Source organism: Chlamydotis macqueenii, chromosome 2 (assembly GCF_036417535.1).
Source record: "Chlamydotis macqueenii isolate bChlMac1 chromosome 2, bChlMac1.mat, whole genome shotgun sequence".
Taxonomy (NCBI): Eukaryota; Metazoa; Chordata; class Aves; order Otidiformes; family Otididae; genus Chlamydotis; species Chlamydotis macqueenii.
This window is the reverse complement of record NC_141557.1, coordinates 6,636,579-6,662,284: the sequence shown is the minus strand read 5'-3', so window position 1 is coordinate 6,662,284 and position 25,706 is coordinate 6,636,579. Positions and strand designations below refer to the sequence as shown.

The window sequence follows — 25,706 nt, the reverse complement described above, 5'->3', positions numbered from 1 at the left end:
AAAAAAGTGTGGTTTTGGATGCTTTTGTTTACTGCCTGTATACAAATTGAGAGAAAAAGAGTTAAAGATTTCCTCTGCAGATGTTGGTGGTCACATAGGGGACAGGATGGCTATTCCTTGAGAAGGGTGGAAAGTGCATCTTATGGGGAGCAGAGCGTTAATTCCTTTGGCTACAGACATGTTTGAGAAGCTTCTGTACACATTTTTTTTTCTCTATCTGTGCTTAAAAATGACATAGCTTTGTATTATTGCCAATCTAAAACTGTTTTATCATGTAGCACATCATGCACCTCTAGAAATATTCCCTAATTTATGTCCGCTCTGACATCTTACAGCATCTGTTGACTAGCTTTATTTTTAATTCTTGTGTAGTACACATATTCCGTTTGTAAGCTTCCACTGCATCCAGGTAAAGAGAGGAAGGGTCTCGAAAAGCAGCCTTGACTGTTGATTTGTGACCTGGAGGCTCTGGGGTGCGGAAACAAACCTGGAGAGGGGCTCTGGTGGGCGGTGGGGAGGTGATGAGCAGCCGCATGCTAAGCGGGTAGGCAAAGTGAGGTTTGTGGAGTCAAAATGCCACTGTGTAGCCGTGCCCTGGGCTGATTTTAGCAATTTTTGGTAAAGAATTAAACACAATGTCTAGCGGTTAATTTGAACGCTAGTTTAACTGTATCTGTTAGTGTGTGTGAGATGTGAACTGCTGAGCTGTCCTGGCTCTGAAAGAGGAGTCCTGCTGCTTGAGAAGAAAGTTGATGTTTCCTAAAATCTCCTGGCACGTTTTTGCCATGTTGAACAAAGAAATAAAGAGCATGTGTACATCTTCATCCCTCCGGGCATTTCTCAGCCTTCACTGAATTACAAGCTTTGCTTATAGTTTTGTTTGAAGTCCTTAATTCTGTAACAATCCCTAATCCTCACCTTCCCAATTTCCCAGGTGTGACCATTTTTACTCATAGAGGCAGCCCTGTTAGCAACGCCAAACACAGAATATTTGCGTTTGTCTAAGAAAAATCACTGCCAAAAAAGAACGCAAGTACAAATAAACTTCCTTGGGAAAGCAGCATCAGTGTAGGCAGTGAAGAAGTTGTTGAACAATGCAGTAAACCTGACGTTGATTGGATTTAAGGCTGTAATCGCTTTCCCTTGCACATGAGTCTTATATCTGTTGTTAACTTTAATGAGACTTACGTGCCAAGCCTGCAAGGAGAATCAGTCTTTAATTCATCTCACTGCCCAACTCTTTCATTAGAAAGTATTCCCATGTCTTTCTGTTGAAATTTCAGTTGACAGTATTGACGGGCACAGACCTTGCAATGAAGAATTGGCCTCAGATCTGGTAGCTGAGGTGAGAAACGAGTGCCTGGGTAGATCCAAGACATGTGCGGACTAGTGCGTGACTAAAGATGGAAAGCTCGTTAGCTCCTGCTCGCTCCCACAGTCACTCTGGGTAAATGACTTTCTCTGCTTTTCTTTCCTTAATTTCGAAAAAGGAGTGCAATTTGTCCTTATCTCCTCAACGGAGCTATTGTGAGGATGAATTAGAATGTGTTTGTAGAACTCTCTAGGTGTGAGAAGTTTTATTTGCATGTTACCGTAAACTCTGCTCCTTATTAACCCGGTCAGCATTTCTCTGAACTTTAATGTTAAACTTTGGCCTACAAATATCTTATGCGGGTCCATAAAAACGAATACTAGGTGAGCAGCTTCAACAAATATTTGCAGTGGCTTAATGAGTGTGTTTATATTAACAATCTTATAAACCCAGAATAATTGAAGAACAACCCACAAATCAGTCACAGCATGGAAAATCCTAATTTGTGACCACTTTCTCCCTTCATCTTCATAACATTTTTAATTTGTTGCACTTCTTTTTCATGCTGATTTGCCCTGTGTGTTGGAAAAGCTACTTCAGCCTCTCAGCAGCTCAGGAATGGGAGCAGACCTGTCGCTCCTTGGCAGCAGGTGAATGCCTTGTCCCTTGAAGAGCCGTCCAGATTCACGTTTCCTTGGCAGCTGGCAGTTCAGCCAGGCCTCTTTGCTGCAGAGCTTTTCTGGGGGAAATTCCTAACTTATTTTCAAACTTCTCAATAGCATTTTGGCTTTAGAGTTTCTTTCTTTAGCACTCTGGGAGTTTGCCTGCTAGGCTGCCTGGCCTCCAGAATTTAGACCTTTTTGTCTTGAAGGTGGCATTATTTAGGAACTGCTCAAAAACCTTACAATCATGTGGGACAGGCAACAAAGAGAACCAAATTATCATTGTAAGGTGTTGAGGTACTTGAGGAAGGTAGGATGTTTTTCCTGGAGCCATTCTTAGTTGCTATAATTGATGTAAAAATGTCTTTAGTTTTATGTAATATGCGGTTATTTATAGTCAAAAATATTCATGGATATCGGTAGGGAAACATGGTTTGTGGAAATTGCTGTTGTTGGCAATATCGTGCAGGTTCTTGACTGCTATTGGTATTAATATATGATAGTTGTTAACAATCAGTACTTGAGAGTCATCAGTCCTTGGCAGGTCTGCAGTGGGCTGTTTTGGCTTTTTTGCTAGCAAAGCTTAAGAGCCTCATCATCTGGGATAACATTAAATTGCATTCTCTAAACTAACCCTGCACTCTTTCAACTGAAACTACAATTATTGTGAGTTGAGCTGGTGATAGCTCTTCGCCAAAAAAAATTACTTTATTTTTCACTAATTGCAGTGCTCTTGAGATCACCTAAGTGAAACATATTGTGTTACATATGGACTCTCAATCAAGCTTTCCTTTTCCCCTTCTCTTGCTACATTCCTACTTAGAAAAATGAAGTGATTTGTAGACTGTCACTTCTTTTTGTAGATCTTACAAGAAAATAGTATCCAATAGTATCCCATCCATCAATAGTAGAAATCTCACTTGCTCAGCTTCTGGCCAGTAACGATTCCTATAAAGAGTTACGTGGGTGCCTGAAGTGTTTCTTTCAGCTTGGGTAGTTTTTGTGGATATGGATGATAAGATTGGAGGTTTGCCTTGTTTTTCTCATATACAGCTTTACTGGGGTGTTTGACGTAAACAAGCATGAAGAGGAAGGAAAATTCTGAGAGCATTTCTGTAATAGCTGTTGGCCCGTTGGAGCAAATGATAAATGTGGTCATTTCTGACTGGTTTTGCTCTGTTGGTTTGAATCAGAGTAAATGTTGGATGGGGATGTGTCTTTGTAAGGACTAATTCAACTAGTTGGGTTAGTTTTTCATCAGGATACAGATGGAACCCCTAGAATCACTGGGAGATATCCTAGCACTCCCTGGAGTCTCCAAGAAGACTCCGAAGGCAGGAGCACCTAGATGCCACCTGCAAGGCCTGAGACATGACTTGCATGGGATCTACATAGGATTTTGTTGTGCTGTGGGCAGGCACTAACAGGAGGTGAGTCCAGCTTAAGCAGCTGATGATGCCCTGAGCTTTTTTTTTGGTCCAGTCAGATGTGCAGACTTCCAGTGAGCTTTCAGCTTTTCTGTAGGTCGGTGTAAGAGATGGACTGGGAATGTGGTTGTTTGGTGATGCCTCTGTGTGGGCTCTCACTGGGAGAGACAAGTGCTGTGAGGGAAACTGTGCTGGGCCAAGTTGCAATTGTCTCCAAAGCTTTTTTTTTTTTTTTTTTTTTTTTCTTATAGACCTGTGTCTGGAAAGCAGCACATTTCAGGGGAATGTGTTCTCCGCTCACAGTCCTCTAGAAGTAGATGTGTGAGCTTGAGGTTTTAGCAGAGGTGATGATGAGAAAGACTGAGATTAAGCAGGATAATCCTAACTTTCAGCCCCTGAAAGACAGACCACGAAATTAACGTCATAGGCCTGACCTGTGGTACAACTGAGGCCTGACTGGAACAACACTGAGACTGAGAAAAGGTGTAATCATGTTGGGATATGTTCATTTTAGGATGTGTTTGGGATAGATTGTATCCTATTTGTGAAACTAGAACGTGCGTGTAGAGACGGGGAACTGATATCTCATGAGGACAAAAGTTAAAGACTTTGTATTTTGTATGTGTGTTAGTTGGCAGAACAAAATGATGAACGGACAGAAATAAGAGGGAGCAAAAGAAGTGATAATGAGAAAGTCAGGCAAATGTGTTCTTGCCAAAATTAGCCAGCTGAATTGATAGCAGTGTATCAATAGATTAGCTAAATAAAATGAAGTACTCCCTAAAGTGACATGATTTAGCAATCCACGGTGTATCATAACCAGATGAAGCCAGTTTAAGTACCCAGTATTGATTAAGGCGAGGGTGGTGTCACTGATACAATAACTTCCTTTCATATCTGAAAAAAAAAGTCCTGTATGATGCTGCTTGGAGATATCTGTTTTTCCACTGTGGGAAAAATATGTGCTTACTAATGGAGAAAGCTAGAAGAGAAGACGTGTTCCCAAAGCAACAATACAGTTTCTTAAATAATTGAGAAATGCTTAAAAAAAAAAATTTAAAAAAATTCTGTAGTACACCTTTTACAAGTTTGTAAGAACCATGGGAGATTTATAAGGCAACTGAAATATGGGAGGATAAAAAGAAAGAGAGAGAAGAGGAATCAGAGAAAATTGATTCCTAATTTGGTCTTGAGGGTCCCATGCTTCTCTGTGCTGTTGGCTGTTTTCTATCTCATCTTGTTCCTTCAGTGAAAGCAACAAGCCAGACAGTTTTGGTCAGAAGAAACAGCACCAGAATATCAAAATCAGTTGAAATATATTAGATTTTAGGACAGTTTTGGGATGACACACTGGCATTATCCTACGGATATTGTGGAGTTTTTTTCCAAGGGCACCTGTACATTCCCACTTAAGGGATTTGGCGTGGAGCTGTGAACTTCTCGTTGAAATATTGTACAGTTACAAAATCAGGCCTAAAAAGCTGAGGTGGCTGAGAGGGCTTTGATTTAACCTTTCTGTATGTATGATACATGTAGCCAACACCTGTAAGTCCGTTATTTGTGAAATGACAGACCTGCTTGTTTCTGACTCTTCTCTTGTTTCCCATCCCCTATGTCTTGCCTCGTATTTTCTCTGCTTCCTGTCCATTCCTAAGGACATTCTCCTAGCTGCAATGCCATTTTCCTTTATCTCTGTGTTCTCCTGTTCTCTTGCTTCTATTCATATGCACTCTTCTTTTATATCTTTCCACGCTGTTCTGTTATTTGCTGATCTTACTCTCTGACTCTTGTAATACCTCTGTGCCTCTTTTTCACTCCTGTGCTTTCCAGTCAGGCTTCATCTTCCTCCTCTTTGAGATCAGCAACGCAAGCATAGAGAAAAGATCTTTTTGACTTCAGTTTCTGTGTCTGGGACTCCCCTGATCACAAGAGGTGCAAAGAGCAATTTAGAGGTAAGTCCTGGCTGAGTTCTGTTTCCCCAGATTGGGATATGCAGAGTAAGCCAAATGTTATATTTTTCTCTTGTATGTGTGAGCAATGATTCTTTCTCATTGAAGATTTTTAGTTTCTCCTTTTCTGAAATGCGGGATTTCTTCTAGCTTTGGGTAGATCACCAACATTAAACATCTCCGGTATTCTCCACAGTTAAGGCAGAGGTGGCAAAAATACAGTTTGATACAGTCTGGCAGAACATTTCATCTGCTGCTTTTCTTAAGGGCTCCTTCAGCCTAGCTATGTGGTGTGTCGGTTCTCCTGAGTGTGGAGAAGGTCATTTCAGTGCTCACTGTGTGAGCATGACAGGTCTGATCATGTGAAGAGGTGCACAGATACGTGCTGCTTAGTGTGGTGGGGCTGCCTAGATGTTGGTCATTCGGCAGGAGAGGGATTGGGACAGACTGCTCTTTAGTGGCTCTGTGAAGGTCCCCATAGCCCATCCCTGCTGAAAAAGACATACTGTCCCCTTGCACAGGGGAAATTTAAGCTTTGATTCCCTTTCATAATTAGCCTCGTAGGCTCTTAGGGTTGTTTTTTTTTTAAGTAAACTGGTAAGCGATAAATCGTCTGCTTCTTTTGCCTTTTTTTTTTTTTTTGAGCTAGCTGACAGTTGATTTCCTTCCTCTTTCTCTTTGAAGATCTGAGCTCTTCTTTTGTAGTTGCTTGATGAACTGTTGGCCCAAGGTCTAGTAAAGTTCTCAAACCTTTGCAGCTCTGTGGTTACAGAATATATTATAAGATCTCAGGAACTGCAAACTCACGCCAGAAAGTAAACAGCTATAACAGCAGTACAAAGAGCAGGGGTTTCTTTATTCTTTTGCACGCAGATTGGTGATTTCCAAATATACACATCAGGTTTGGGGCCTGAATTGCTTGATCTTATGTTTGAGATGTCAAACAAAAATTGTTTGTGATTAACATAGTGCAAAACATGTATGTGTTGTCAGTTATTCTCTTCACTAATCTTTCTGCGGTGCTTCGAGCTTCCTCTTGGTCTTCATGAGTTACATAAAGAGCTTTCAGTCAGTTTGATTTACTTAAGCACGGAGAAACAGGAGGCAGAGAAATGAAGCTAAACTGGCCTTGCTCTCAGTGGCAATCTTACCTTGCTATTGGCTTTCAGAAACCATCTGCTTGACCACATTTGTCTTCAGTAGTAGGGTAAACCAGCTCTGGGGTTGCTTTAGTTGGTAAAGGTACCCATCAGTAGAGAACATCCTATGCATTATGTATGCATGGTGTTGTTTATTGACTATTACTAATCAAAGAGCATTTGTATGAATTTTGTTAGATGCTTCTGACTATCCCAGTCTAAATTAATTTATAAGGACTTTATATAAGCATACACAAGAAGCGTTGAAAGAATATTGGTAAAGTTACAAAGTCAGTTCCTGAAAAGTTAGGAAATGTTTGGATACAAGTAGCTTGTCCAACTTAAATTCCTTTCTTTTCTACAGATTCTGTAAGATGCCCATGTATAAGCCTGTAATATACCGTTGGAGTTGTGCTAAGGTAACCTGCCAGGCCTTCAGCTTCCTTGTTGGCACATATACTGCCATTGGGCTACCAGCTTCTGTCCCCTCTTTGGAGAGCATATGTCAGTCACAAAGAAGAATAACATATTTCCTGCAAGAGGATGCCAGGCAAATTGGTGAAGTGTTCTCCTGTAGAGTGCAGGTGATGTGCAGATGCTGTGGCAGATGTCAGCCCTGTGTCTTGTCCTCTGTTGTCTCAGATGGCAATCTGAGAGGTCTCTGCTTAGACAATTGAATGCCACTCTTAATATCCATTTACTATCCTATGAGTTTAAACACTGGGTTTGTAGGCACCTATGGTGAGACACCTGAGTTTAGGTGTCTTAATACTAGTTGACTCCTGCCCATAATGTCAGATAACCCAATCCTATATCTTTACTCTTTTTTCAGAAGGAGTTGATTCTGTTTAATTTTTTGGAGGTGGACAATAGTGAACAGACTCTTCTGCCCATTACCAACAAAGCTGTCTCATGCCCATCATATGCCTTCAGCTTGCCCCCCTTCTGCACTGTCTCTACCTCATGATTGTTTCTTAATCACAGTTTCCATTCTGTAGATGTCTGAACTCAATTTTAATCCCCTCGCCCAGCAAATGTTAGATTCTGTCCTCTGCCTCTCGATCTCTTGCTCCTTTTGAAGTGTTTCCAGACACTGTAGCTGCTTACTAGCTAGTCTGGCCAATTTCTCCCCCATACTCCCATACTCCTTCTCTTTCTTCTTTCGGGGATCTCAGTTGTTCAGCCCCTCTGCCTCTGTTGCCAGTGCTTGTCCAGTGTGTCAAAGCCCCTGTATAAAGTAGCTGAATTTAAGTGCATTTTTGTAAGGAGAACAGAAATGTTTGCCTGATGCAGTCTGCCCTGCCAAATCAAAACTCTGGCTCAAACCAAGGAGGAGCTAGAAATCTCCTTCTAAAATTCACTGGAAAATTGTTTCTTATACAGAAATGACATATTTTCTCTGACATTTTTTAGAAATGGCTTAAATAATATTTTGACTGAAGCCTTCCCAGCCAGTTCCTGTTTGGGGCAGACGCAGCTTCGGAAAATTTCTGCCCTTTCTCACTATGGTTTGGCAAGGCTTAAAGGCAACTTAAAACAGGTTGTTAAAATAGGAATTGCCGAATAGGAGGTTCAGATGCAAACCCTGTTTTGAGCATGTGGCTGTAGCTGAAGCCATATATCAAGTTTATGACTTTACAGCTAGTTTTGTAAGGTATTGGAGCTGCTGACTTGCTCTGCAGCTTTCTGAGTAGCTGACAGAGGAACTGCCTCTTAGTAAGTTTTATAAACTGAAGAAATTCAGTGGTGGGGTAAGGTCACTATGGACTGCTCTGTATTGTCCTGTTACCTCATTTCCTTGATGAAAAAAAGAGATGACTTGGCCTGAGAGCTTAGTCTAAGCAGCTGAATGTTTGCGGTTACATCTGGAAGAACAAGCTGATCTGGTGGTTGCTTAGAACAACAAATTGAGTTTCTTAAAAAGATCTGTGTGCAATGGCACTTGTTGCCAGTGAGCATATCGTTATGGGTTTGTGTATGTATGTGAGAGATGGAAACTGCAAGATCCATCATCAAAGTGCTGTGCTTGCTTTTTGTTCATGTGAATTATTTCTGTTCTTTCTAAGAGGTGCTTGTCTGTCAGCATTGGTACTGGCTGTCTCTGAAGGCTTCATGCTAGAAGGATCTACAGAATTTTTATTACACCCTGTACACAGAGACACACAAGAGTCCCCAGCACTCTGCCAATGTCACAGCAGTCATGACTTCCAGTGGCAAGGCTCAGACCTGTCATGGAAACCAGAAGCTACTGCCGTAACATGCTACAGGAAAGGTGCTGGAGTAATCAAGAGTGCTACCAACTTTTTACTTTGAAATTTACTTTTCCAGCAGGAAGAGTTTGTTAGATAAATTTCCCAGGTGGCTATGGAAAAGGGACCACACATAAAAAGATGAGAAACAACCAAACAAAGCATTTTCACATTGAGGCAGGAAGGAAGGAAGAAGAGGAAATCCCTCTTGTCCCAAACTCCTCCATTTGTTTTAACCTTGAGCATGTGAATCACCTCTTCTTCTCGCAGTGATCCCATATTCAGTCCATGCAGAAACATAACATTTGTCCTTTCAGTACCTGAACTCTAGCACTAAGTTAGATAAAACTATTTATTTTTGTAAAATTGAAGTGAGAAATGGATCCAGGAAGAAGACCGGTCATGTAATAAATTAATGGATGTTGCTGGCATTCAGTTTTCCCTGGATGGCTCTGAATCACTTGTCTGGGCAAACTGTAGCTTGGAAGTTACCACAGACACCTAAGTAAAACCTGTGAGATTCTGGGGATACTGACTGGGCTGCCTTTCAGCTGGGATGTAGTCTAGAGTCTGACACGATACCTGAATCATCATTGACTGGTCTAGATGTTGGACTTGGCCCTGGGGAAGGAAATTCCACCTTGGAAATGCCCTGTTAACATCTCTGTGGTGGTAGGAAAAAATAACAGACCTCAACATTCCTGCAGACAGCCATATAGCACCGTGTTGTGCTCCTGTGAATGTTAGAAGGTGCCCTGGGTCACCTTTTGGACAGGACACCTGTTAGTAACAGGTGTACAGAAGAAATGGGAATAGTTATTATTCTTGCCTAAAAATAAGTACAGTGTTAAGCTCCGTATTACGTTTAAATATAGTCCCAGTCAGTGGTCACTTCCTTCCATGACTTTGAAATGCAGCATTTGAAGTGGTGTTTTCCAGGCAGCTATAGGGGTTTAATTTCCTTTTCCCAGTTCCTTTTTGCTTCCCTTCCTTCTGTCCAAGAGAAAGTAAACCAAAATAGATCTGTGTCTACTGATGCTCAAATGTCACTGTATTACACAAAAATCTCACTTCACAGTCCAGCTTCCGAAAACAATGAAAGATTATGTTGCAAAGTTCAAGTTAGAGATATTTCTTTTATTCCTTTCCCTGAAATAGTGTCTGCTGATAAAAGTGCAGTGGAAATCTCTACTGGGGCTCCTAAGGGAGATAATCAGGCTCTGACACCAAAGAGTGAATTCTATAGAGAAAAACCTTCCATAAAAAAGCTTTAGCTGGGGTGGAAGACAGTTTATTACACATGCCTGTATGCTGTCAGAGTTTCAGCAGGAGGTCCCCAAAGACGTCCTGCAACTTGTTAAACATGGGTATTTCAGGAGCATTAGAGTGGAAGGCTGAGGGACTGGGAAATGTGTTTTCAAAAGCTGCTTTGCAATCAAGAAGAGAGGCAGTGGTCCTGGAGAAACAAATATCTCAAGCTGTACGTGGATGGAAATGTTTATTCTGTTTCAGGAAATTCTAACTGGTATATTTTGCCACACTCATAATGTTTTCACTTGAAGTGCTAGGAGAGGGCAATCCAATAGTATTTTGTAGCTGTGATTCCTCCTTTGTTTGTTTTTTCTTCCAAAATAGCTGCCACTTTGTGCATTCTTGAAAAAAGGGCTTCTAATAATACATACATATAGTAATTAACATATTCTAAAGTAAATAAAATTCCATCTTCAGAATATATTAATGAGCTGTAGGGGAAGATTGTCTTTGGCAGGAGTACTGCAACAAGGGCAAGGTTGAAAGACTTTCTGGAGTGGTTTGCCTAGTCCTCCACCACAAGCTGTTTGTTGATCATCATCCAAAGGTGCTGTTTGTCATCCTTACTCCTGATGTCATGGCCAAATGCTTCCTCAGGTTTTTTTATGCCTCTTTATTTAATGCCGTATTATTATCTTTATATCATAATCACACTAAATGATACTTGTTCCTGTATAATGTTCTGTTAAAAGGCAGTATCTCTGAATAGCGTGTACTCTAAAGAAGCAGCAAAGAACAACCAGGAGGGGAGAAATGAGAGAGGTGATGCAAAAGATCCTGTATACAGAAAAGTTGTGAGAGCAGACATTAATGATTTTTCCTTTTTCATGATAACTACAAATAAAGAAGAGTTGTGATCATGCTGCCTTGTTCTAAATTGATACTCCTGCATTTTGCAAAAGTGACTCTACAGCCTGGTGTGGAAAAGTGATTTTGGCTGATAAATCAGTGGAAGCAAATAAGACCTGCCAGACTGAAGCGTGCTGTTTCTCATGGTCATGTAGCGTCGAGATTGGGGCTGGGACCTGCATCCACCACCAGCTGCCTGCTGTGGTTGGAAAAATCTGTATAGACTCATAAATACTAGAAAAGGAAGGAAAAGACATTTTATCAAACACATAAGAATGTGCTTTAAATTACTGAATGTTGCTCAAGAAACAAGATTTCAGTCTCCAACCTTCAAGACGGGTGATCCTGCTGTTTATGGGACTTGTTCCTGTTCAGAAGCTAATCTGGTGCTGACAGCTGGAGGGAAGCGGTTGGGTTGTATTTTATTTTTAAAATTTTGTTCGTTGTTTATTTGTTAGGTTCTTTAAAATCAAATTGCATTCACTTTTCTTAAGGCAAATTTTATTTCTGTGATGTATTTAAAGTGCTGTTGCCTGTGGTCAGAGACTTCAAGAGCACACTTTTCTCTCTGGTGTGCGTAGATTATTTTAAGTTATCATTGACATGGCAAAATTAGGAAGTAAAACCTAAACTCTGTGTGTGCTCTTGTTTGGTTTCTGGGTTTTGTTTTGGTTTTTTGTGGTTTTTTTTTCTGTTGGCTTTTTTTTTTCTTTTTTTTTTTCTTTTTTTTTTTTTTTTTGTAAATAAGTCCCTGTGGTAGAAATCAAACATTTAATCTTAAAATAACTGCATTCTCACCATGTGCATCCTATATCCAGAATTGCTAATTGGAAGCTTCTGCCTGTTAAATAAACACTGAACTTCTATCATAGATGGCATCTGTTTCAGAGCTCATCACCACATGGTTTCCACTGTGCTAGTGAATGCCATGATAAAACAGTGGGGCTTTGCCTCCAAACATCTTGCATCCTTTTTGGGGAGGAAACGTGGCTCTGATGAGAAGTCTCTGAGCTTCGTTATTAGGGGTGGGATGCTGGGCACCTGGACCGCCAGCCGTTTCCCTGCTCTGCTGGCAGCCCAGACCCGTGCTGAAGCATCCTTCCCTGAGAGGTGGGCAACCTGCAGGTGTTGTGGCAGCAGATGAAACAGCCTGGCTCTCAGGTCAATGGTCCATCTGTATTCCAAAAATCCCTATGATCATCTGTAGTTAGTTTAAAAGTCTGAGTGCTCTTTCTGATGTGAACTAGCATAATGGTGTGGATGTAGCTATTCCTAAAGTGTTCATGCCAGTCTGCAAATGTCCACGTTGCTTGTACCCATTATGTTCAGCCCCTAACCACAGCATGCCTCTGTAAATGAAAATTAGTGGATAAACTGGTTTACTTTATTTTCATTAAGTTGACAAATACATTCACCACATTCTTTATGGTGAATTTGTGACTCTGTGTCAGGTTTCTGCATCAGAATATACTTATTTAAAAGTATTTATTTTCTGGCAGTGCTAACCTACTTTAAATGCTGCAGGGTGCTGTTGCCTCCATTTTTTTTTTTTCAGCAACCAATTGGCACCAGCAAAGATCTTTGTACTTCAGCTTCTAAACCTTTGATGACATTTTAACTGCTCATTACTGTATGTAGGCAGCCACTTTATCCTTTTCTAGGTGGGCTCTTACTTCAATTTAGAGTTAATGGTTACTATTTATTGCATACTTTAAACCTGCGTGCAGCAAAGTTGCTACGTGCACATGGTGCCTTAGACAACCCAGAATCCTTAATGTAAAGAACATACTGTCCCCAGCCAGGCTGTGCAGAGATGTGAGTACGTGGGTAATCTACCTGTGCCCTGGAGTCACGGGGACAACTTAGATGAAATACCTCAGCATCCAGCACGACTGAGTCCTAAAATGGGTGACAAATAGTCACGGGGTTCAAATAAAATAAAACATGCTGTGTAGCATGCAAGAGCATCTTAACTCCTGGATAGTTGTGCTGTGATGTTATTGCAGCAGGATGTTTTCTTTTGGGTAAATAATTAGTGCTCTCCAGAGAGCTGCAGATGTGCTGTAGCATTATATGTACTCAACCACAAACTCTAAGCCAGGCTTAAAATTTTATAAACAGTTCAAGTGTGGCTGGTTTTATGAGGGAGCTAATTTTTCTCCTTGCTTCCTCATTGTTCTACCCCATTGCCCCAGCTTTTTGGCACTGGCTCCCCTACCCCCGTTGCTGCCACAGCCCCTGGGAGCAGTGCACGTTGCCAAGGGAGGGAGCGCGAAGCAGCCCAAAGGCAGAGGGATCAAGGAGGCAGCAGCAGAGCTGAGGCATCTCTGTTTGTCTGTGCTGCTGTTGCTGTGTCCTCATGGAAGTGCTGGTCCTTAGATGTCTCACTCTGGGACCAGTGAAGCTGAAAAGTCACACTGCAGCATGCACATTTGTGTAGATTCCAATAAAGAGTCTTGGGTGTGCACCCAGATATACCAGGATTTTATGCTGAAGCCCATGGTTGGAGCTCTTACTCTCAACCCACCATGTGGTTTTCTTCCATTTCAAGATGCTGCAGTATCATCCTTCTTATCTTGTCTTGTGGGACTATTTCTGTCCCACAAATGGTGTTTCTCAGCCAATTCCTTAAGGCCTCCAGCCTCCTCCTCCCCTCTGTGATACAGGAGAGAGGCTGCATCCCTCTGTCTGTGTAGCTCTAGATACGGGGGCAAGGTGGGAAAGGCGCAGGGAAGTGCCAGTGTGGAGCAGGGCACAAGGCTGCTATTGTGCAACCTCCAGTACTGTCATTGTGTGAACGACACCTAATCATTTCAATATCGTTTGCATTTGGGAATATATGTAAATACAGAAGAAAAACCCCTCTGCTTTAGTCCTGCTGAAGAACTAGGTGTATTAATTCGAGCGTGCAGCTATCCTGTTTTTGGTACCCGAGTTGGCGGAGACATCTCTGGCGCAGTGCGATCCACCTTCTGTTGCAGAGGCTTGCGGGGTGCTCCCTCCCCTGGGAGAGATGAGCACTTACTCACTGGGCTTTGGTGTTTCTCGCATGGATGCTCTCCTTCTGGCTTGTCAACAGTGAGTCAGGAATCCCAGCAATTCAGTTCGTTGCTCAGCAGATCATGCTGAAAAATTGTAAAAAAAAAACCCTGTGACTATTTGAGATGAATAAAGGAATAAACTGTGGATTTTGCTTTTCATGGGATATTTCTCTCTGCTCCTCTATCCTTCCATTTTATTCTATCTCCACCAGCCTGATTTCCAAGTTTGCCTGATTTGGGGGGATGGACTCCACTGTTCATCTCCACCTTTTGTTCTTGGGGCTTAATCTTTTCTTTTCTGGTACTCCCTTTTCCAACCCTTGCAGATCACAGCTGTCCTTTACCAAACACCAACGCTTAAGAGACTACTTTGAGTGTCCTACTAAGAACCAGTGTAGTTTATGGTGCAGTTCAGGAGTTTTCTGTCCCTGTTTCATCTTTCCGTTGGGCTCTACTGGTCTTCCAACCACTGCTGTCACTTTTCCTGCCCTTTGAGGAGTTGCTTCTTTCACCCAAGCATCTCTGAAGTGTGTTGGCTTCTTGGCCGCAGGCTGCTGTGCTGCACATCTGTATTGCACGTCGCTTTTGGTTGCTGCTCCCTGTGCTCAGTTGGAGTGGGGATAGGGCAACCATGAATATGCCCTGTGCTCTGGTAATCGCTATATGATGCCATGTTTCTAAGTAGTATCTTCATAGACGGTAGGTGCATTAATTTCATGACGCTGCTTGCTCAGTAAGAACAAGGAAACTATAATGGAAACAGGCCCCATGAAGTCATCTAATTTATGTAGTACTTACAAAACCACCAGATCTTTGTGGAAAATTATAAAATATAAATAACACTAACCAATAGCCAGGCATTTTCATTCTCCTCTGAGAAATTGTGGAAGGTTGCTGTACTGCCAGTTTGAAATTTATGATACTTTAGGCTTGTACTTGGACCAAAAAGATGACACAGATTTGGTGTTTTGGAACAGCTCGCGGGAATTGTGTACAACCAAATCTGAAGCTGATTGAGCTCTGAATTTTTGCAAGCCGGAATCATTAAACCCTTCAGATGGAAAAACAAGATCCAGCTGGTACCACACTGACTCTGTTTCAGTTGGGCAAGTAATTTTGTAGCTTTGCACTGGTGAAAATGTGATAGTTATGAATCTGCTTTTCTCATAGTTTGGTCCTTGGAGCGTGAGTGTTTGATTCACTGTCAAAGGCAGAAGTGGGTTTTGTTGATTTTTCTCCCCCAACATTACTGCCTGGTAAAGTGTGAAAATCGTACGGTCAGTTTAAATACGTGAGTCATCTAGAAGTGCTCCAAAATGAGATTTTTAAAAATACATATATTTATAAAATAAATAATGACTGCTGAGCTTGAAATGTAAAGACTTAAGAATTTGAAAAAAAAATTAAATCTGAAAAATCTATTGGCATGGAAAGTTGATTATATAAAAGATTTTTTGGAGGCCTCTAAATTATCTTTAAGGAAACAGCTGAAATTTTGGATCCCTATTCATACAGACTAGTAAAACTAGAATGATAAGGTACGACTGAAAACATAATTTAATAACTTTATTTGGGTGATTTCTCATGTTCCACCATCTTGTGCGAGACGATGTACACTAACTGCTACTTTTTGTCACCAAGGCTGCTGCATTTCCGTCCTGAGCCTCAGCATCTCCAATAGAGCATGCGCACTTGAAATCCTGGTTTGAAACAAGGTATTTATTCAGAAAGCAGTTTTTTTTTTTCTCAGATCTTCACTAGTTGCCTAGCCGGCGACACAGGAGTACAGATATTTCACAGAGGTTTTAATTAATTAACTAATAATACATAAATATTTACAGAAATGTGATTTGGACACCTCAGGCCTGTAGATTCAAGAAAAGCTTAGGCTTCTTTGGCAGGACACATCAACGTAAATGTGAGTAGTCACTAAATAATGGTAAGAAATGATAACAATAAAACCTCCCTGCCTATTTTTCATCCCAGAAGGGTGAAAGAAAATTACGAATTATTCAGTGTTTTTAATGGATGTCAGAAACTGGATAGAATCCAAAAACTAGTTCAGCAAATATTTATGAAATGGTATCTAAACAATTAACTGTTCTGCTTATCTGAAATGTAGTTGTGCAATCTGTTTCTCCTGCTTCGTACTCCTTATCCAAGGATGGGGGAGGAAAAGGCATATTTTTGAGGTAGAGTTTGTGCCAAATCAGACTTTGAGACCAGAACCAGTTCTGAGGATTAATTTTAAAAGAACACCTTAATAGGTCTGGGTGATTCTTGAAATTGGCTACATCAAACCGAGTCCTCTGAGTGATTTAGGGATATGGGACATTTTCCTGGCTGTTAATACCCCTTTTATTGATCTGATCTCTAATCAGAATAATCCTTTTAAGTTAGCTATACATGGAAGCAATTGAGCTGAACCTTGCTTTGCAGTCTGGCTTGTAGGAGGGGATGAATCCAGTCTTCCCCTTTGCCCTCTCTAGGTCAGCCACAGATGTCTGTCTTTCTACTACAGCTGAAGTAGGAGAGATGCCAATGCGTTTTGCTTGCTCCAGCTGGTTGACTGGTTTCTCTGGTACCTCTGAAACAGAATTTAAGAGGAAGCTTGTTTATTTTCCTAACTATTTGTATATTCTGCATGCATAAAATACTCATTTAGCTGGGGGGAAACTTTCTAAACACTAAATATTTGTTCATTTCTTTGTTAAAAAGGGCTGCCACTGACCTTGTCTTAAAATGGTTCAAGTAATAGCTGCCATTTGTGCAGGAACACTATGGACCATTTTCAGCTTTTTTGCTCCGAAGGGACTTGTTTTGTCAGATGGAGGAGCACTCAGCATGCTGAGGGAAGGGAGGGCAGCAGCCATTTCGTACGACACGCTCTCTGCCTGGCACATAAAGGGCATCAGCTGGACCTCACCTCTGTTCCTGCTGAAGGAAATGAACTGCCTGGGTTCAGTGATATTTATCATTTGATTTAGATAGAATTAAAGTCACTGTTGGTTGCACCCAGTTGCAAAGGGGGCAGGGTTCTGCAATGAATAGGATAAATAGACTGAGAGTGATGCGTAAGCCAAGCCCACCTCACTGTAATGATTTTGTGACCGGTAGCCATTAATTAAAACAAACCCTCCATCTTAAAGAGATTTCAATCATCACAAATGTTATTTTGAAATTGCCAAGAAAGGACTGGCAATGCTTCATAGCTCAGGATCTAGCCACCTGTTTCTCCAGAGAGGTGTCAGTTCATTGTACGAGTATTTTGATGCCTTTTGTTAAAATATTGGAAGCTGCAGAGATGATCTTTCTGCCTTCATGTCAGCTTTGTTCTACCAGAGGTGACCTCATGTGTGGCAGCCTTGGATAGCGTCTTGGCCAAGGATACGGCCCCATGATCTGGGGAGTGATTTCTTTGCTAACGAAGGACGCTGCGATATTGGTTGGTGGAGTAATCAAAGCTGAACGTGATTATGAAGTGGGATTTTTCAAATAATTCTTGATGAAGAAGAAAACTCAAATCCCCACCATCTCTCAGCTCCTACTGGGAGAGTTTGCATTGCTCTGCCAGCATACGCTCTTGTTCACAATGCCCTTTCCAAATCTGTGCTGTTAGCTTTATTTTTAGTGGTAATGTTGTGCTTTGCACTCAGACACTGTGTTTTCCCAGTGAGATCTTTATAATAAATTAGAAACTCAAAGTCTTCCCGTGTTCATGCTGCAGATGGGAAAATTGAAGCCTGGAAAAAATAATGTGACTTTTGTACAGCTACAAAGTGGGCTTGTGGTTAAGCGGGGAGTAGGGAGCTTGCGGTGCAGCAGCTACTCCGGCAGCTGAAAATGCATCTGCATTAAAAACGTCTGTGGTTATTTGAACTCTCTAACTTCCCTGGTGTACCCACAACATTTAGCTAATGCATTCAATGCAACGCTTAATTACCCGCTCGTACCGTCCGCGCGCGTCGCTGGCCCCCGTCAGAGCGAGTGTGGCAGGTTGCTGCAGTCGTCTCATCGAATCTTGCGATGCCTAAAGCATTTTTGGCAGGGAGCCCGCAGCGAGGGAGAAAACCATTGCCTGCCTTCTCCTGCGTTACCTACTGCTCCTGCCATCCTCTCGCAGCGCCGCGATGGGAAGGAGGAACACACCCAGCCCTGGTCCCCATCTGTTGCAGTGTCGGCTTCAGTAGCAGAGCCCGAGATGTTTAAATGCGCTTGCCTTTAGGGAAAAGCTTTGAATGCAGTTCTTCAATGGACGTTTCCAGCCAGACTGCAGGATTTTTCAGAGCTGTAAGTCAAAACGGGGTTTGATTGTCTGTGGATTTCTTTGGATTTGATTTTTGTTTTTTAATTTATTTATCTTAGCAGGGGGAATAGGTTTTGCATTCATTTAGGTGGATGCCTGAGTGCACTGCAGGACTCTGCTGAGAGGCAGACATTCTTCAAGCTGTGTAAGAAATGCCTGGTTCTTGGGTATTTTGGTTTTTTTCATTGTGTTTTGTCTCTTTTGTATGCACGGCTGGCACAGGGCTGTTGTCCTCTTTTTAGAGCATCTAATTACAATAGATACTCCAAGGCTGAACTAAATGTTCTTTTATCTAGTTAAAGAATGTAGCTTGGAGGTTTTTTTTTTTTTCCCTTGCATAACTTTTCCTTTAGTGTTTTGGAAAGAGAGATTATCTTTTGGGGGGTGTTTATTTAATTTCAGCCTAAAAACATCTGCTCTCTGCATCCTGCAATGCCTGGTTTCTCATACTGCTCATCTCAGAGCAGCCCGAACTGCTGGGCAACTAATTGCCGTGGCTCGTCATTGCAACCCGCAAATTGCAGGTTTTCAGGAACTCCTCTTTTGCTTATTGATTTTAATTTGATATTTGACGTGATTTTTCAGGATAAAGAGGTGTATTACAGGCTTCATGCTTTCTTCTTGCATTTTTCCCTTTCTGCTACCAGACTTAATGGTGAGCACACGTAGTTTGCGCTGCGATTAATGAAGCTGTGCGATAATGAATGTCCGATAACGACGAGGCTGCCTCTTTCCTGGGGACAGATCCGAAGCCTGAAGGGTTTAAAGGTGCTGCTTTTGTGGGGTAATGAGAGGGTTTTGGTGAATGGCAACTGAAATTTGTTTTAGTATAAGATGCAGGGTATTTTGCCAGCATCTTGTTTGTTTTGCTTGTTGGTCACTGTGATTTAGCTGCTGTTTACAGGCCTCAGGAGAGATTAGGATATCTGCCTTTGGGGAAGAAATTTCACCCTCAGCCATATCCCACGTATGGGCTGAGGAGCTGGGAGTGTAGGAGAGGCTGGAAAGCAGTGGCTGCACTGCCTTTGAGCAGCCCTAGGAGGTGAGGTAAAGCTGAAGTTGCCAAAATTGGGAGTCTGGGGGGCAGGAGCATCTGTCAGAAGAGGGAATGATGGGCTGGAGGATGGATCCTGCTGACATGGGGCCAGCCCTTGATCCAAAGGGAGACAGCGGGAAACCCAGCAAATGAGGTCTCTTGCACTTCAAGTTAGTCCATTTTTATTACTGGGAGTGGAATAAAACTATTTATTTTGGAAAATGCCACAGTTTGAAATAAACACCAAAAAACAAACCCCCAAAACCCACCCGTTCAATCTGTACTAGGATGTCTTACAGTCATGAAGAAGAAATTAGGAGAATTAAAAGCAATATTGTACCTTTAAAGGCAAACACAGAGTTGGTGGAAATCACCTGTAGCCACAGTGTGTTTCAGACAGCAAACAGCCACTGATTTTCCATCCGGAGAAGAAAAGCCCTGTGTCATTTCAGCATGTTTGGCCACTCAGGTAGGTCCAGTGACGAGCTGATTTGATTCAGAGCCAAGCAATATGTAATCATCTAAAATTTAAAAGAAATGGCAGTTAAAAAACTCTAAGAGCTTGTTACCATGTCTGTATACATGCAGTGTATGATTATATACATTTAGCATATGTATTGTCCTATGTGACAGCATGTTTTATATGTTTGTAAAAAAAAATGATGCCCTTTGAGGTGAGCTCTAGCACATCTACATCTGGGAGGACAGAGTCACCAGTGAGAGCCTGTTTCTGTTTCTCACTGTAGGTGCTAATGCTTTTGCTTTTAGATCTGAAACATGTTTTGATACCTTACCCTCTTGCTCTGATGTAAAAGGCACTTTTCTAATGGGTATTTAAATATTTTTAGTGCCTGATTGCAGTTCCAAGTCCAATATCCATTCCTGATAGAGCTCAAAATAAATGTGAATAAAACTTCAAGTTAAATGTATACCAATAAATGTACAGCTATTTGATACATATAGGTAGAAATTAACATTCATGATGAGAAAAAAAAAATAACCAATATTCTTTTAGAGCTGTATTACTTGCACTAACTTAATTTTTGGTAGTGAGGAAAAATCAGTATTTTTCTATGAAAACAAAAAGAGAAAGCAAAGCAACAATTAAAAATGTTATTCAGAATCTAGATTTCCTGCTCATGGTTTTAATTCACCTTCAAAAAAAAAAGTATTTGGTTGTCTTTTGCTTAGTTTTGTTTCCTGCTTGGGTGCTTCTTTCTTTTGTGGGAGGTTTTGGTGACGTTCCTTGGCAGGATGCGTGTCCGTACTGGGGTGAACTGCAGGCAAAGGCTCTCCCTGAGCCTTGCTTTGGTAATTCCAGTGTGAGCTTTCATTTTTTTTTTTTGTGACAAATGGGTTTGGACTGTCTGCCACACGGCTTGGAGAAACAGCCAGTTATAAAATGGCCTCTCCTGTGCCAGGCTCATACTCTGCCCATCTGTCGCCGTGTCCAGGGTGTCCTGCTAATTTGGAAATGTTTCCCGCACTCTCCGAGCACGATCAAATGCTTCTCAACACATTTTGATGCACAAAGTGCCAGCCAAATCAAATGTGGATTTGTCTGTTTCAGCTCACCAGTGTCTGCTGGGTTTCAGAACCATTGTGTAGGGCAGAAATGACTTTTGGCAACATGTATATGTAGGTGTCAAGCGTAAGTTTTCAATTGGAATTACTTTTCTCCACGTTATATTCAGATAGGTCTATTGTAATCGTGATGCTTACATGGGCACATGAAGAATAAAACGGTTAAAATTAGAAGATTCTTACTAAAGAAGCCAGAAGTGCATATGGCTCATTAGTAAGTTTTTTTTTTTCCCCTGCACTGGATCTAAACTAGGAACAATTTCTGGAAAAAAAAAATAGTAGATACCGATGAAAGCGATAGCCCTTGAAAGAAGCCTGACGTTTATTTGGTGAAATATCTACCTTAAAATTTTAGTGTTGCATGTACAGTAATTAGAAAAAAAACTCAGTATGTGTTATTTCTTTCCTTCCCTTTCCATATAAGGGTTATTTCCAAACTGGACCCACTGAAAATTTATTCTCAGTGATGGCTATTTCAAGTGAGAGTGAGTAATCCCTTTGTTGTGTTCTTCCATTTGTCTCATTGTTCACAAGATTTTCCAGATGGGTAAATATTTTACCCATCTTTCTTCCAGAGATGGTCTTTGATGTCTTCTAAGACTTTTTTCCAAGCAGAGCTGTGATGCTTTTTGAAGCCCATCCCTTGAGAGAGCCTTAACAAGTGGCCAGGGCTTGGTGTGAGAAGGCTTGGAAGTGCAAGATGTGCTATCCCTTGGACTTTTCCCTTGGGTCACGCCAATTCTCTTAACAAGTAGGCTTTTTTCAGAGGTTATATAGCTGGCCTGCTTTCTTAAAATTTAAATTCTAGTTGTTTCAATTGGACACAGTGACTCCTTCATTTTCACTCCAGTGGGCACTCACCCCGTCAAAGAGTTAACCGTGTTTTCTACACAGCAGCCAAAGCATTGTAAAGAAAATATACCTTTTAGTAACACTTAGAAATGCCAACAGAGATTAGGACCTTATTGTGCTGCCCTTTGTATGGATACTTATAGTGCGTCTAGACTGCAAGCAAAGACGTGATTGAAGCTGGGCTTAAATTAGCCCGGCTGAGTCCTGACAGCCGTACAACGGTGGGAGCGAGGAGCTCCAAGTAAGTTAAATTACCGGAGTATTTACTCAGCCTCCCGCGGGGATTTTGCAGCCTATGCTAACCCGTGTGTTGTCATGGCTACACTTTTATCGGTGCTGTGCAGAGCTGGGTTAAAGCAAGCTGGTGTAAACCACGCTTACTATTGCCGTGTAGACGTGCTCCTAGAAAGATGCAATCCCTTGTCTGGACAACAAAAAGGAAAATAAGTTATTTTATTCCCACTTTATAGGCAGTAAAGAAGGAGAGGTAAGAGGCAAGGTTCATTTATCCTGTGTTGGATCATGCAAAGTTTAAGAAAGTTGTCTAGCCTCTCCCATAAGGGGAATGGGACCGCGTTGCCCGTTGGAGATGGTGGCTCTTCCCTTCTCTCTAGGCTGGACAAAAAGTGTAGGGTGGATGACTGCTGTTTTGGATGGCTGAAATTAGGTAATAAATATCCCATCCTTGATGCCATCCCAGAGGAAACTAGAAAGCCGGAGCAGGCAATGAAAGTCTCATCACTTAGGGCAGAGTACTGTACTATGTATGTGATAATGTTTTCTAGATTATCTCTGAGAATTTGAGCTTTCTTCTGTCCTCAAGGGCTTTTTATGTTGCCAGCTTCAGCAAAATGCACCTTTAAGTAAGGAGTTCAGAGGGTGAAGAATGAAGACATCAATTCTTTCAGGAAAAGATAAAAAAATAGTCTTTGAAAGAAAGCATACTGTATATATTGGTATCTTTTTATATGTGGTGCTAAAACTATAAGAAAAGCTATAGCAAAGTAACTGTAAACTTTGTGGACATGAAATTGTTCTCTGCAGCTGCAGAGTGATGTAGGAAAATGTGGCAGGAAAGCATCAAGAGGGGAATCTTCCCTCATCGTGGGCTCCACGTGTTGTCCCCTTTGACCTCCCATTCAAGTCTTCAGCACACCAAGCACAGAGCCATCCTGTTCTTCCTTTCCTTGCCTAATTTTCTCTTCACTTCTATGTTTTTTTCCTTTTTTTTTTTTTTTTTTAAGTTGAGGGACCACTTGATCAGAGTAGGTCCCTTGCTTGCCTGGCTTTCCAGCTATAAGCTTTCTTCTAATTGTTACGATTATTCACAGTTATTAACTGACAAGAATGTAAAGAGGAGGCAACAGGCAGCTGTCTTCCTAAATGAAGTGAACTGGAAAAAATAGTTGCCGTCTGAGTATTTATGGCAGAAATTTTCTGCCTGGTGTGAATGTCACCTTTTTTAGTCATATATATGCAAGGGAGGACCCTGCAAGTCCTTCTCAGATAAGGACATCAGCTGGAGATTTTCAGCTCTGATTTTGTTTTGTTTGTTCCCCTTCCTTGAGGAAATGGTTTTCAGAGATTTGGCCTCTAGGGAGAGGGAAAAACATAAAAAATACAAAACACAGTGACTTTTAAAGTAGCTGAAGTGTAGAGATGGTTTAGAAAGCTTCATTATGATCCTTGCTTTGAATCCCCCTCAGATTGCCCCCGTGCTGCAGCATCTCAAGTGTTTACGTTATGGCAAAATCATCTTTGTTTCCTGCAGTTGTGTTTCACTGCGGCTGAAGTTATGTTTTATAGCAAATGTGTGCTTTTTCGGGCGAATACATTCGGATCTTGTGCCTCATTTGTGTAAGAGGACCATATAACTGTTGGAAAGCCATTCTGTTGGCACTGACTACGTGCCATCTGAAGGGTAACGTTTCCAGTCTCCTGCAGTCCCTCCCTATAGTCGTGTCTCTTGGTTGTTCCTTAATTCCCTCATCACCCCTCTGACCACGTTTTCCAGGTCTAAGGTATGTTATCTTCTGCTTTCACTTTGTGTCTCTTAACTTTGGGAGCTTCTTGGAGGAAATGTCTCACCAGAGAAAGGTTTTCTTTGGCTGAGCACCCAGGAATAGCATTTAATGATGAGTTTGTATGTGGATCGTGGTGTCACAGGGAATATTGAGAATTTTGTTTTCCTCCCTCACTTGCTTTCTCTGCTGTTCTCTGACTTTCTCTCTCCTTTTTTTTTTAAATGACATTTTGTTATTTACACATTTGCTAGGTTGTCCATCTGCCGTTGTAATACACATGCTGCCAGTCACCGCGCTGTGTGGTTCGTGGTGTGAAGGAGCTGACAAACCAGGCGGTCGTGCGCATGGGCATCGTATTCAGGCTTTGTCAGAGAGCCCCTAATGATGGTCTGGGATTTACTGAGGAGGTGGAGAGCAGCACCCTTCATCACAGCATTTCCATCCACCCTTGAGCTCTCTGGATGTTATAAACATTACGGGGCTCCAGGCAGAACTGATTGCATCCCACTCTGGGCTGTCTGTGCTCAGCTCATCTGCAAAGGCTGAATCACCAAGAAGATACAGTGGTGTTTCCTGGCAGGAGAGCACGAGGCTTGAAAGAAAATTTCATTTTTTCCATGAGCAGCATAGGAATGTGTTCTAGTGATTGAAGTCTGTGATTGAGAACAAAACAAAAAACAATTCAGTCTCTTAGCAGGTTTTGTTGATGAACCTTGTCTACAGCCTCAGAAGAAAAAAGGTGAATTTACTGTGGACTGCTGGACATTAATAGCTGTCAGGGTCAGTCAAGAGGTTTAGGAATGAAGAAGGATGTGCTGGAGACTGACAGTATCCCGTGATCAGGATAACTCAGGAAGCATAGCTTGGAAGACAGCTGTTTTCAGGGAAATATCAAGGACTTACTGGTTTCATTGCTCTCTTTAGCCCCTTCCCCTAGAAATTCTCAGTGTTAGCAGCTGTTTCAGACTGGTGGCAATCCAAGCCAGACGACCCATGGGTGAGACCAGGGGAGAAGTGCCTTCAGTAACTTTTCAGTACTTTGCCTCCTTCTTGTTGCAGCTGAAAGAAATGCCTTTACGTTACATGTAGGACGCTTTTCCTATACAAAGTTTTTGTATGCAATTTTTTGGATATATGACATTGAATAATCACCAGATGGATGGTGATTTTCACATACCGAGATCTGGGTTAGATTTCAGCCAGGCATAACCCCCTGACTTTTTAGATTGTGCCTCTTGGGACTGAATATTTCCCATTTCTTCCAGGCACATTATATAAGGTGATTGACCCTCTGTTATTTTGAATTTCATGCTGTATCCACCTTGGCTTTGAAGTGCACATAGCTGGTCCTGCGTAGTCACCCGGGTGATTTCTGGACCATGCTGCCTCTGTAATCTTCATGCTGTGGACAAAATAAAGAGCCTAGATCTCATTTCTACCATCTCAAACTTTCCAGACCCACTCAATTGTTCTTTTTTTAAATAGCCTTAAAAGCAACAGCAAACAAATAAATTGGAATAGCGTTGTAAAGTACAAAGCTGGCTTGCACAAATCTAACCAGCTTTGTACATCTGTTACTGCCCACTCCCATTGAGTCATACCGAGACTTAGTCACCAGCATCTTCAGTCTCACAGTACGACTTACATATCTGTCTCCAAAACACATGCTGCAGTCTAGATGGCATGGGGGAGGGAGAGAAGCAAAGCAATGAGCAGCCTACTCCTAAAGGAATAAAGCGATGTAGCAAGTCTTATAATGCTATACTGTGACTTATAACACTATACTATGACTAGAAATAAAAACAACAGGACAGAAATTCCTGTGTAAGTCAGGTTTGAATCCTTCCTTGTGCAATAATTGGGTGATTTGAAACAAATCCTCAAAGGCTTCCAGATAAGATTGTTCTCAAAAAAAGAAAGTTTTCTACTCAATCACAGCTACCAAGCTATGCCCTCTATTCCACA

The 25,706-nt window shown here is 41.6% G+C and overlaps 1 protein-coding gene across 2 annotated transcripts in view; it reads left to right on the top strand.

The window, feature by feature from the left end:
• The window catches only part of PRKAG2 (protein kinase AMP-activated non-catalytic subunit gamma 2), a 221,023-nt gene that overhangs the window by 34,029 nt on the left and 161,288 nt on the right, over positions 1–25,706 (top strand). Inside the window, exon 1 of one of the 2 annotated variants that reach the window (XM_086741805.1) lies at positions 18,104–18,229. The exons of the other annotated variant lie outside the window; for it this stretch is intronic. Coding sequence (XP_086597931.1) covers positions 18,149–18,229 — 81 coding nt within the window. The 5' untranslated portion in view covers positions 18,104–18,148. Of the gene's footprint in view, positions 1–18,103; positions 18,230–25,706 lie in introns of those variants that run through there. 2 annotated transcript variants of the gene reach the window in all.